We start from the raw sequence: 13,664 nt of genomic DNA, 5'->3' as shown, positions 1-13,664 counted from the left end.
GTGGAACGGACGAGACGGGCATGGTAGCGGCTGCAACGGTCCTGTGAAACGCTGGGTAGGTGTCTTGCCTTGTTGGCATGTAGTGCAAGACTGAATGAACTTTTGCACAAAGTTGTACATGCCTCTCGAATAATAACGCTGACGCAACCTTGTGTAAGTTTTGAGGACGCCGGCATGGGCGCTTAGGGGATCAGAGTGAAAAGACGTGCAGACGTCAGAGCGCATATGACGAGGTATAGCGAGGAGCCATTTGCGTCCGTCGGGCATGTAGTTGCGACGATATAGAACGTTGTCCCGCACGGAAAAGTGGGTTGCTTGGCGACGCAGTGCTCGTGTCGAACGGACGTCAGACGGAGCGGCAAGGTAGTCAAGTAACTTTGCAAGGGTTGGGTCCTTGCGCTGCTCTGTGAGCATGTCAGTGATGGTGAACGGTGACAGGTTGGACAAGGAAGCTGACAAAGACGCCAAATCAGGCGTCAGTGGAGAGCGAGAGAGCGCATCAGCGTCGGAGTGCTTGCGACCGGAGCGGTACATGACGCGGATGTCGTACTCTTGCAAGCGAAGCGCCCAACGTCCCAAGCGTCCAGTCGGGTCTTTCAAGGAAGAAAGCCAACAAAGGGCATGGTGGTCAGTAACAACGACGAAAGAACGGCCGTAAAGGTATGGGCGAAACTTGCTTAGTGCCCAGATGATCGCTAGGCACTCCTTTTCTGTGACAGAGTAATTTAATTCTGCTTTCTTTAGAGTACGGCTCGCATAAGCGACGACGTATTCATCATAGCCAGCTTTCCGTTGCGCTAAGCCAGCGCCAAGGCCAACTCCGCTGGCGTCAGTATGGACTTCCGTGGGAGCATCAGGGTCGTAGTGGCGAAGAATCGGTGGTGAGGTCAACAAGTGGCGTAACTGCCGAAACGCTGCATCACATTCAGGTGACCACGCTGCTATGCCGTTACTGGCGGAAAGTAAACTTGTCAAAAGTGCCATGATGGATGCGAAATTGCGTACGAAGCGATGAAAATAGGAACATAATCCAATAAGACTTCTGAGGGTTTTGATAGATGTGGGCGTTGGAAAGTCGGCAACGGTGAGGAGCTTGTCTGGGTCCGGGAGGACGCCGTCTTTTGAGATAACGTGACCCAATATGGTTAGTTTTCTTGCAGCAAAACGGCACTTCTTGAGGTTAAGCTGTAGGCCGGCAGATGCGAGACAGGTCAGAATGTCATGCAGGCGAGCGAGGTGTGTCGGAAAATCGGTTGAGAAAACGACGATGTCGTCTAGGTAACATAAACAGGTCTTCCATTTGTGACCGCGAAGGATGGTGTCGATCATACGCTCAAAAGTAGCAGGCGCGTTGCACAACCCGAAGGGCATGACGTTAAACTCGTAGAGGCCGTCGGGTGTAACGAATGCGGTTTTTGGACGGTCAGGCATTGGAACTTGCCAGTACCCGGAGCGCAGATCCAAGGAACTGGAGTATTCTGCGCCTTGTAAACAATCGAGAGCGTCATCGATTCGAGGCAGTGGATAAACGTCTTTTCTCGTTATCTTGTTTAGGCGTCTGTAGTCGACACAAAAGCGAATGGAGCCATCTTTCTTTCTCACCAATACGACAGGTGAAGACCAAGGACTTTGAGAGGGACGCATGACTCTACGTTCGAGCATGTCGTCCACTTGCTCCGTGATGAGTCGGCTCTCTTCGGTGGAGACACGATACGGGCGCTGTCGCAAGGGGGCGCTGTCGCAAGGGACACTGCTATCTGTCGTATCGGCGGCACCACCCTGGAACTTGGAATGGCCAGCTACAGAGGCTATCACGGCAACGACTGACACTGCAGATTACTGCAACTGCCTTATAACAATGGATCCAGTCAGTGCCACCATGGGAGCATGGGGAGTGACGTCACCAATTATGTTTCCCATAAACCTGACGCTGCTGAGTGAAAACTTCAGTGGGCCTGGCGAAGGCGCAGTGGTGAGAACCCTGAACATGCATACTTTACTGTGCTTTCAAGTTAGGTATTACTGTACATACAAGAATGATGAGCGATGCACTTTTATTGTGCCATGCCCACATAGACTTTTGAAAACTGTTCTGGAGTGTTTTCATGTCTTTAAGCTTTTACTCTGTGGGGATGTGGAAGAAAACCCTGGTCTTGAGGTCACTAAAATGCTTCAAACGCGTATAGAGGGACAGATTGCTATACGAAACGACCTCGCTGACGTCATGAAAAGACTAGATGAAACTGATAAAATCATAGAGTCCTTAACAGACGGAATACTGAAAATAGTAAAAGAAATTAAGGAAGCAACAAAGAAGACCAATTCTATTGCTGTCTCTAATGCAACCCTGAGTTAAATTCAGGAAATGATAAAAGGGTACCAAAAGAAGTTGGTGGAATTGGAAGACAGGAGTAGATCAAATCTTGTAATGTTTGGAATTAATTAGATCAAAGATGAAACACAGGAGACACTCCAGCAGAAAGTTGTTAAGGAAGTACAGGAGGACAAGCTTGGTGTTCACTGTTTGTATGTTGCACGAATACATAGGCTGGGAAAGACATCATCAAACCGACCAGTAATTTTGTATTTTCAAAATTATTTGGAGAAACAAGAAGTCTTATCCAAATAAAGCAAATTGAAAGGTACTCGTATATTCCTTCAAAATGACTTTCTGATGAAACATGAAGGAAACGACAGAACTTGTGGCAAAGTGCTAATACAGATAATGAGTGGAAAGAAGGTTTCTTTGCTGAATGATAGACTTCGTATTGATAATTCACTCTATGTCTGGAACAATGTCTCAAATGAATGTGTTTTAGTAAAGAAAGCGGAGGGTGCACAAGATTATATATAGCTATGCCAGGTGCCTCAGCAAATGCGCGTCTTTTCCCTGAATGCAAGAAGTATTGTAAATAAGACAGATAAACTAGAATTGCTGCTCCTTGACTGCGATGCACAACCTGTTGCAATCACTGAAACATGGCTTTCGGGTAGTGAAGAAATTGTACCACCAGGTTTTAATTTCTACAGACATGATAAAAGTTGAAGAAGCAGTGGTGTTGCGGTTACCGTGGACGAAAATATAGCTACAAGTTCCCTGGACCAGGTTGCCAACCATGAGAGTTTATTCTTAAATGTAACAATATTGGGCTCTACATTTTGCTTTGCACAGTGAAAGAAAAGAGCTTAATATCAGAGTGCACTCTTCCACTGAATTGTATGTCTCGTGCATACAAGACATGCTCGCTCTTTGTCAGAAAGCCGACGAGGAAAGGACAGATGTTGACAAAGTAGGCCATGTCCTCAAAGGGATCATGGACGGCGCTTTCAACTTGTTGATCTACAACAATGTTTCCACCATTGACGTCACTGTCAAGGAATGCCGCCGCTTCGAGCTGGCCAAAAGCATCCGCATCATTCCACAGTTCTCCCGTCTCCCGAACACGGCTGCAACACCAGCCTGCATCAACCTGAACACTGCACCCCCCTTCAATAAAAATTTGACACTTGCTATTTGGCATGAGCTTGAGGCTGCAAGTCCAGACCCGTTCCATCCACACCCACTTGCCCACACCACTGACCAGTCATCACCAGCAATCTCCCTCGTCCAGGCAGTTGTGCGGCAGGAATTTGATAACCTCGGTTTTCCTGCTGCGTGCTCTGTCTCCCGACCCGACTGGTGCCGACAGTTGTGCCTCGCAACGACCTGTATTCTCCTCCCAGATCCCGCATCTCTGCTGAGCGGAGAACTCCTGACAACAAGCCGATTTGTTTCTGTCGCCACTGAACAGGCCATGTGGCTCGCCGCTGCCACACTTGCTGGAGGCCCTCGTATTCTAGCTACTTCTCCCTCTCTCCTCAACAACATCCCTATTCTCGCTACTATCGAAGTTCTATCGAACTTACAGTGCAAAGCTTTGTTCCTGTACCTTCATATGTAAAATAATATAGCATGCCCATAACACCGAAAGCATGAGTGAGTGACAGGCGACTTGCAACATAGTGCCCATCCTCTTCCGTATGTAGTCCTGGCCGTACCGCTCACAAGAAGGAAAACAACGGTTGCTTCCATTGTTACCTGGGCTGCAACAAGTCTGACCTGCAAGCACGAAGACACTTGATAGTGTGCTGTCTTGTTTTTAGCGCTGTCATGTACCAGCTAGGTCATCGACATACATTATACAAATGCATAAATTCGTAAATGAAATTTTTGTTTTTTTTTAAATATCATTTTTAGAAATAGCATAGATGATAGCATAATTTGATGCGAAGTGGCTGCATTCCTTAGCAATAATATATATATATATATATATATATATATATATATATATATATATATATATAGAGAGAGAGAGAGAGAGAGAGAGAGAGAGAGAGAGAGAGAGAGAGAGATGAAGGAGGGGAGGAGTGGTAGTTGTCGGTAGAGAACTCCCCTCAAAATAACTTTTTTGGCTACGTCATTGAAATGACCACATAAGAATGTTCAATTCTTAGGCATACTGTGTAGTGTACAGAATGTGGGTTCCATGCAAGTATACTTTCTAAAGGAAGATCAGATAAGAGAACATCGAGGATTTTATGTTTAAATACTTGAAAAGCACATATCTAACCATTTGAAAAAAAAAATGCCTCACATTACACATTCTGAAAAAACAAAAGTAGTCTACTACATGACATACTGACATTGCGAGAAAGCACCAAGCTGTGCACCTTACAACACATTTTACAAAAACACCTTACACATGGATATTATTCAAACTTGCAGCACAGGAGCAATCAGAAGTGCTTCAAAATGTAAGTGACACACTTTATTTTACCAAAAATGGTTGATTATGCGAAAAAAAATAAAAAAGCCAAAATTCTCTTTCTTGAATTTCGTTATATACACCAGCAGTGATTCATCAGTGTGACGTCACACATTTCAAAGTACTTTCGTGTATTTGGGCAGTTTCAGCCCACAATATGTTACTAAAGCTTGCTAGGTTAAGCACATGGATCCTTTACGATGTGATGTACCACTTCTTCACTGATCGCCAATTAACTAGGCCCAAGTAAACGTCAGAATTTATTGTCTCAGCAAGCCGGTACGGGAACTTCAGAATGACTTTGTCACCTGTATTTTGTTATTGTAGTTATTTTAGAAGCCTCCACTGATGGCATGAGCAACCATTTGCTTTGCCCAAAGCATAATTTATGATTGCAATTTAACTTTATATTCCTATTTTTTGTCCATTTAATTAAAGTGCCAAGTTGGCCAGCAACTGCTGCAGCTATAAGAAGAATGACATGAAGATTCAATGATGAATGTGTCGATTCATTGAAAGAAACAGATTTGATCAACAGTCAAGATGGCCGGCCTTTCAGCTAACAGTCACGGTACAAGACGGAATATGTTGATTGTCTGGCAATGTAGCATGATAGATTGAGAACAACACATTTATAACACCATTGACAGTGCAATTTGAACTGACGTGGTAAAAAAAAAGAGACGATCTTGTAGTCACAATGTCAAGATAGGACCAAGTGATAAAAGCTCCCTAAAAGGAGTGACCACATGTGAAAATGGCTGATACTGACATAGAAAATGACTAACAGAGGAACAGCTGCATGAAGTTGGCCTCTGAGAGAGAGAGGGATGCATAGAAAGGCAGGGAGGTTAACCAGAGGTAGTTCCGGTTGGCTACCCAATTGGCCTCCGAAAACACTCTGTAGTAGTAAGGACTCTGTTACACAACGAACATGTCGGCCAACCCTCTGCAAACAATGCGCTGTCATCGTCTCTGTTGCATTAAGACAAATATTATTGCTGAAATACATGACAACTTCCATCCTAAAAGTTGTTGCTTCCGCATGAATGATTGGTGGTGCTGGCTATTAGCTTGCCATCCAGTGCGACAACACTCTCGGTATATCTAGCACAATAACTTCACGCAGAGGACATGTAACAGCTTGCATACGTTAACAGCAATCATACTAGTAGTCATGCACTCATGAACTTCGAATTAACGAATGTCAAAACAAACTTCAAAACATTGCCCACAGTGTCGATGCCAGATCATTTGTATCTCGTCGCAGGGGAGGGAGTACAACTATTTTCGTTGCATCTTTATTTGTACAGTTTTATGAATCCAAAGAAGAAAGTTGCGTTAGTTGTTCTCGTAGCGCTTTTCAACCGCTCAAAAGCGTCATGTTGTCATCACGTTAGAAAAGTGGATCGTACCTGTGGCATAGCACCCCCCCCCCCCCCCCCCAATAATGAAGAAAGGAAAGAAAAATTATGGATACGCCACTGGTTCGTACAACAGCGGTTCCTGTCACTTTCCCAGTATACTTTCTGGCTGCTTATAACGAAAGTGAGCTTACTGATAGTATCAGCACTTGCCTGTCGTCTGAGCAGAACGTCCGCAGGAAAATCTCTCCAGTCGACGTCGTCTTCTCTGAACATGTTGCCATCGAGCGGACAGAAGTTGTCGTCGTTAAGCTGGCACTGCTCATAGCACGTTTTGCAGACTACGTGTAAACATGGCAGAAAAGCTGTCATTCTCGGCACCAGGCTGCACACTTTGCATATTCTGTTCGCTGGAATCGGTTCGACGAAATGCAAAGATCTCCGGTCCAGTTCCTTGGAGAAACCGACCAACGTGTAGCGCTGGGTCTGAAGAGCCATGGTGCATCTTACATCAAACTACAGCTCGGTGTCGTGCCATCGCAGCTACCAAAGAACTTTAAATATATCGCCACTATTGCGGGCAACTTGGAACAGGCCCGTGTTGTGCGGCAAAAGTTGCAGAGATTACATGCAGCAGACGATGGCAACAAAGCGTCGAAAAACCCAAGACGTCACGTTTTAGCACATAACACGTGTTGAGCGAAAGAAAAAAAAAAAAAGAAGGAACTTTACACATTTATTAGGTCAGCTTGCAACAGTTGCATGTTATATTTAAAGCTGTTCACAAACGTGAATTACTTGTAGAAAACTTTTAGCATTACGTTACAAGTACTTGAGATCTAATGCTTGGTGGCTCTCGGAGGCCAAACATGTTGCCTCTTACGCTTTTTCGCCATCTGTGGTATTATGGCCGTAAGCACCTGCCGTATTCAAAAGTGCAAAAGCATCTTTGAGATCAGCTTCTCTTATACTGATAGTCTTCGCCTTAGGATAAATTTTTGGCGACATTTAGGCGGCAAATAAAATATTTTCCATAACATTTCAGAGATTTGTCATCAAATACTTTCGGTTTTTGCATTATGCCGAAACATGGCCTTTGAGACGGACGATATAGAATACTATGAATTAACTTTTGTTATGTTGAATTTATCTCTGAGGTTCCGATGGTTCTGATGTAGAGCAGGCGATAGAAAAACTACCTTGCGTAGGCTGGCTTAGAATCTCGTCGTCTTGGTGCGCGTCCCTAGAAAACGCAGACTATGGAATATACTAGGGACCGTAGGCAGACTCAGATTTCCCTAGCCTGACGTTATCTAGGCGCGCGCGGTAGGTATTTTGTTCTCTTGTGGCTGGAGTGTAGTCCTGTGACTTGAGTGTCTTGTGACGTTTGCTACCATTGACGCTGCTCACGCCACAACACGGGCCTGTCGATAAACTGTCAACCCATTTCAAGTGCTACCTGGGAGGTGCTAAGTCCATTAGTAGGTTCAGAGGACAGCCACGACACAAAGCTGTAGTTGTGTGTGAGGTGTGCCATGGCTCTTGGCACTCAGCGGTACAAGTTAGTCGGCTTCACCAAGGAACTGGACCGGAGATCTTTGCACTTCGTCGAGCCGCTTCCGGCATATAGAATATGCAAAGCGTGCGGCCTGGTGCCGAAAATGGCAGCTTTTCTGCCATGTTCAGACGTAGTCTGCAAATTGTGCTACGAGCAGTGCCAGCTTAACGACAACTTCTGTCCGCTCCATGGCCAAATGTTCAAGGAAGAAGATGTCGACTGGAGAGAATTTCCTGCGGACGCCCTGCTCAGACGACAGGCGAGTGTGGACAACGGGTAGTTTGAAAGTAGAAGTTTTGTTTTGACAGATAGGAACTTTTGTTGTACTAGCCACTTTTCTAACATCATGGCATGTCCGCAGTCACATAGTAATGCAAGAACAGTGTGGCCTCCCCGCCCAAGCAGGAATACGTGCCTGCTTTTTTTTTTTTCTATAAATGTTTGTCTCCTCTTCCTCAGAAGAGGACAGTCAGAGGGGGCACTGTTTGTCAATATATGTGTACAAATGTTGTACCAATTTTATGTGCGTGTGATGGAGGTACCAGCGACCGGGCGTAGTCAACCCTTGTATGCCGCACTCAAGGCGTGTATTCCGTCGTTGCTAGAGCGAAAGGAGCTCGAGAGTTCAGAGAAAAGGAAGCGACCGCAGCGGGTGCGTATTTGGCGCTGCGCCAATGCCATCACGTGCGAGATGGAGAGGTGTGGAGGAAAGGGCTCGCCGATCAGGGTTTTTCATTTGCCTTTTCGCGCGCGCTGTATTAGCCCCGAGAACGAGCTACAGGGGCGCTGCGAGCGCCGCTCGCGTGACGTCAGGGCACGGACTCGCGCCTGTCGTCTGCTACAGTTCGGGTGGTGTCCGGGCGCTTTCTGTGGTGTTTTCGTTTGTTCGCCGTCGTTCTCTCTGCTTGTATAATTATGGCGGTTGTCTCAAATATATTTTTACGGCGTCTTCATTCGCGAAAACTTATTTAATGAGCTCATTTCTTAGACAATGCAGCTCTCAAAGGCAACGCTACAGTGCCAGCCGAAGGAGCGCAGACCAGCCAATTGCGGGTTTTTCATGCGCGGATCGACAACCGCAAAAACGTAACATATATACAGCATATATAACACTAAAACAGGTTTCCTCACGACGAGTGGTTCATGGTATCATATCGAATTTTTTAATTTCTTCAGAGATACGCTCGGCAGTAACACGAGGACTTAACACTGCAGTTTAGATTCTACAAGCACCATTTGCTTCTTTATCTGCTTCTCAAAATTAGGCGGTTCTTCACCTGTTCACTTTAAGTGACGGTAATTTGAAGTAAAGTTAATGAAGGCTTGCAGCTATTTGCAGAATACGAAAAGGAATGTACCAATGTATATTCGCTTTTCCGTGCTACACGTTCAACTCGATCATTTGAGAAATTTACTGGTGTTTGTTGCTTGATGAATTTGTTTGGCGAACTGACAGTCTGCTCGACCCAATTTTTTAGTGATATATGCCTTTTGGACCGTATGGTTGCAGCCAGAAAGAAATCGAAGCGTCAATCATGCGTAGTATGGGACTAGAAGAGTTGACTGTTGGGCTAGTTGGTCGTTCATATTTGAAGTAGTGGCTAGCGCGAATAAAACCACGGAAACAAGAAAGACGGACAAGGACAAGCGCTACTCACAACTGTGTAATGTGAAGGAAGGATAGTATGTGTGTGTGTGTGTGTGTGTGTGTGTGTGTGTGTGTGTGTGTGTGTGTGTGTGTGTGTGTGTGTGTGTGTGTGTGTGTGTGTGTGTGTGCGTGCGTGCGTGCGTGCGTGCGTGCGTGCGTGCGTGCGTGCGTGCGTGCGTGTGTGTCCTCTTGTCACGCATGCGCCTACCAAGCAGAAGAGAAGCCGGTACATGCACATCAAAGGCGGTTGCGCAAGAAGTTAAATTCGACATCTAGTAATGTGATATAAGGCTCACCCACACATCTATCTCTATTCTTCTTGATAAAGAAGGCCTCAAGAGCCAGCCTGGAAGAGGCGTTGCCGCTCCTGCCCAGAATAGGAATCGGCTTGGAATTGGAATCGGCTTTGCGGAAATCGTGCGTACACCAAATGCGGTCTAGTTTTACGAACCGAGTTGGACGCCTTTTGGCAGCTGGTTTCCCTTTGACGGTCTTCAACGCTATAGTAGTCTCTTCTGCGAAAAGTAAAGCTTGGAGCACGAAGGGCGAGAGCAGAGGTCAAAAGACCGAAGACCAGAGGTTATTCGCTACGTACACAAGGTGTCACACAACCTTAAAAAGATTGCTAACTGTCATGGTATCCCTCTGGTTTTTTCTGCGCCCAATAAGCTTTCGAGACTGTGTTCTCAAGTTTGCTGTAAGAGCAGGCGGGGCTGCCGCACTAGGCATGAGAAGCCCTTTGTTGAGTGCTCCAGAGGGTTTGTTTATGCAATTCCCTTGCACCCTTGTGGGCAGCTCTACATTGGTCAAACTGAGCGTTGTGTGAATGACCGTTCAAGGGAACATGCGTAAAAACTAAAGAAAAAAGAGGATAAGGGCGCACATTTGGTGGCTCATGTTAGCGCGTGTGGTTGGGACGCTCGATTTTCTGCGCTGGTGTCAATATTCGACAGCGGCGTAATCGTATTCACATTTACGCTGCTGCCCTAAATTTGCACCAGCAGCAAAGCAGAATATAGTAGATTACTACAATTTTAGCACTGTGTTTGTCTGGTTGAGCTCTACGCCACCGCTCTGGCCGCTCACGTTTACACCCCCACCCACCCGGCAATCCACCCAAACCACCCCCTGTTTGCCAGAATAGCGGACAAGCTAAAAGTCGATCACTATCGAGAGAGGATATTGCGAGTGATGTTTGTGGTGGACGGACGTGTTCTTCCAGGGCTCCGTGGCGACGAAAACATAAGTTTTTTTTTGCATGCTTTGAGCATTCTTTTTGTTTGCTTTAAATAGTAATTGGCTAGCTTTTTTTTTCTTTCTCACGTGCGCGGGTGTGTTTCGTGCGTATTTGGTTTTGCAGCATTGTTAGTGTCCTTTCGCAAAACGTGTTTCAGCATGTGCAACCGTGTGGGACGTAAAGTCGTTATAGCCTTTAAATAGTGATTTGGAAGTCTCAAGACTACTGTATTAACTATTAGTGGTTGCAGTGTGTGTGCATTGGCATTGCTAATACTGCTTTGGTAGGACAGTGAAAGTGCGGCCGCATGTTTGAACATGTGAACACGTGTCATACCTTAAGTCTGTGCAGCATTTCTTACTTCTAAATCATTGGTGATGGTTACTTTGCAGCATTTTAAGAATTTAGATTCTGTGTGTATGGGCCTTTGCTGGAAGGCACTTGCTCTGAAAGCTTCGGGGTTTATATTAGAAAAAAACCAAGTGCAACACATGGCAAGAACGACGGGAACGTTTGCAGTGTGCGGAGGGTCTCCCAAGGTAGACAAGGGAATGGATAAGAGTGGAGAGGAAATAGTCAATCACCAGCCACTGTGATGTCAATGCTAGGCTGAAGAAAATGGAGGCTTTCCAGGATGGGTTTGTCAAACAGGTCTTGGAGCTTAAAAATAGCTAGATACGCAATGGAGCGTGATGCAATGAAGGCAGTGGAAAAAACTTCAAGCAGCCCAGGAAAAGTTGAACAGGGCCGCCATCGTAAACGAGAATGGTCGTGACAATGGAACAGTCTGCCGACGTGACAGGAGAGGGGGTGTCAACAAAGCAAGCGGACTGCGTGCAATGTGGGGAGAGGGGTTAGTGGGAAACAGCTGCACCTATCTTGATGCGGCCACAAAGGAAAAGCAGGAACACAGGGGTCAATGCCCTTTGTCAAGTCCAAGTAGCGCAGGAGAGGATGACAAGGGGAAGCAGTGAGACGCCTCGGCAGTAGGAGAGTGTAAGTTTCACCGGTGACTCAAACCTGGCTAGGTGCTCAAAGGCGATTGCGGAGAAGGTGAAAGGTGACAGAAGAGTAGCGGTAGCTACGTTTCCAGGATGGACATTGCGCTCTCATGGAACAAGCAAAAGCAAAGCTCACGGAAAATGCCCCCGGACGCAACGTTGTCGTAGTAGCACATGGGCTAAATGATGTCCTAAACAAAACAGGGACAGGACTAGCCCAGTGCTAGCCGAAGGGGGTAGACTACTTGCGTGAGCTGTGCCCTCAGGTGCAGATCGTGGTGTGCACGGTGCCCAAGGTGCCTGTACATGACGTTAACATACAAAGAGCCGTAGTGGCTACTAGTAAGGCTATATGGACAATGAGCCAAGAGAAAGGTTTCGAGGTTGTAGAAGTAAACAGGGAAGTGCGAAGGTGTGTCCGTTTCCAACAAGACAGGATCCATTTCAATCACAGGCTTGGACGAGAAGTGGGCTGGCGACTTGCTGGTCGTGCGGTTGCTTTCTTGGGGTGCCCACGGGCGATCAGGAGGCCAGTTTAGGTGGTAATGAAGAAAGTCCCCTAGGGGCACCTCAGAACAGCATTGCTGTCAATAAGAGAAAAAGGCCGAAAACAAGAAAAAGAGCTTGCCATGCAATAGGCTACATAAACATGCAAGGTGGCAGAAGGAAAAGTGGGTAGAGATTGAGGAGCAGTTAAATAGAGAACAAATAGGGGTGTATCCGGTTACAGAAACACACCTTAGGGACTCGAAAGAGCCGCCAGCGATAGAGAACTATGTTTGGGAAGGATGCAACAAAACTAAATCAGAAGGAAAGCGAGTCTTCCTTCCTTTCCTTCTGATTTAATTCAGAAGGCCCGTCCATCAGGGAGCCAAATGGAAAAAAAATTAATTGAATGTGTCAAGAGCATCTTTGGTTATCATGTACATTGAGTGGAAAGAAAGCTTGGCCTGGCATAACATATTTGTCGACCAGAAATAATTGCAGAGAGAAGAATCAAGAGTTAGTGGAATATCTAAGTACCAATATTAAGGGGTTCGGGAATGGTGCCGAAATGATCCTATTAGGTGACATGAATGCCCACATACAGGATCTAGACGGCTATACCGATAGCAATGATAAGTCAATGTAAGCAACATAACCTTGTCATAGCGAATACAAGGCCTAAGTGTGGCGGCCAGACCACGTGGGAAGTGGGAAATCGGCAATCTACCATTAATTACTGCCTAATGACAGATTGCCTTTTTTCTTTTTTAACATATGACATTAGGCAAGGAAATAAGAGCTTGGTGGCGCAACCCACCGCGCCGTTACAAAGGGGATGTTCATAACATCCATCCATCATCCTAGAGAAGCGTTTCGCAGGCTTTCTCTGCGCTCCAGAAGATAGGTGGTTGTTGTAATTTCCCTTCCTTTAAGAGGTTGCTTATGATTTTAATTGCACATCTAGAGGCTTTCAGCTGACCTTGCACATACAAGTCGCAGTTTCGTCCAAAAGGCGTAGCATTGATTGCGATATCAAATTAGTAGACAACTATACGAAGTAAGGATCATAGTACTATAGGCCTTATACAAATTTTTAACAATAGGCAAACTAAGTAAATTAACAAGCATGGAACCACATGCCTACAAGCAAACATGAATAACATAGCATTCGATGACCGCGGAATCTCGCTGTCAGAACGCTGGAGTGAGGAAGCGCGGCAGCAGCAGCGAGCGAATTGACCTTCGTGCTGCCTTTCGCATCAAAAGCGAGCCGCAAAAGCAGCGCATAGCGAACTCCGTCGCCATCGCAGATGGTTTTCAAAATAGTGCGGCCCAGGTGGTTGCGCGTGGCTACGCAGCAGCCACCGGAGTAGAGCCTCTCCTATACACAGTCATGCGCACAATGGAAGACAGCGCGCTTCCTCCCCGCTTTCCTCCGTTACACTAGATTGAGCCGCCTTCGCCGGCTCACCCTTGCACGTACAGCCTATGGAGTGAGATGACGATTTTATCGTCCTTGGATTTTATACGAAACCTCACGGCGACACCGACTGTGGATATGCGCC

At 46.1% G+C, this 13,664-nt stretch overlaps 2 protein-coding genes across 7 annotated transcripts in view; one reads left to right on the top strand and one right to left on the bottom strand.

Annotated features, from left to right (window-relative positions):
- The window catches only part of LOC126544248 (uncharacterized), a 59,343-nt gene extending 52,181 nt beyond the window's left edge, over nt 1–7,162 (bottom strand). The window contains exon 1 of one of the 3 annotated variants that reach the window (XM_055062496.2): nt 6,383–7,162. In XM_055062496.2, coding sequence (XP_054918471.2) covers nt 6,383–6,667 — 285 coding nt within the window. In that variant the 5' untranslated portion in view covers nt 6,668–7,162. The remainder of the gene's footprint in view (nt 1–6,382) is intronic. The other 2 variants (XM_050191495.3, XM_055062497.2) reach the window with 2 other exon arrangements.
- A 328-nt stretch (nt 7,163–7,490) lies between these two features.
- The window catches only part of LOC126544247 (uncharacterized), a 68,615-nt gene continuing 62,441 nt past the window's right edge, over nt 7,491–13,664 (top strand). For 2 of the 4 annotated variants that reach the window (XR_011890588.1, XM_055062501.2), the window contains exon 1: nt 7,491–7,986. Coding sequence is in view for 3 of the 4 variants with exons in the window: in XM_055062501.2 (XP_054918476.2) it covers nt 7,705–7,986 (282 nt within the window). In the remaining variant the exon portion in view is untranslated. The remainder of the gene's footprint in view (nt 7,987–13,664) is intronic. The other 2 variants (XM_050191493.3, XM_072284936.1) reach the window with 2 other exon arrangements.

The sequence above is a fragment of the Dermacentor andersoni genome, chromosome 10 (genome assembly GCF_023375885.2).
Source record: "Dermacentor andersoni chromosome 10, qqDerAnde1_hic_scaffold, whole genome shotgun sequence".
NCBI lineage: Eukaryota > Metazoa > Arthropoda > Arachnida > Ixodida > Ixodidae > Dermacentor > Dermacentor andersoni.
This window is presented reverse-complemented; position numbering and strand designations above follow the sequence as displayed.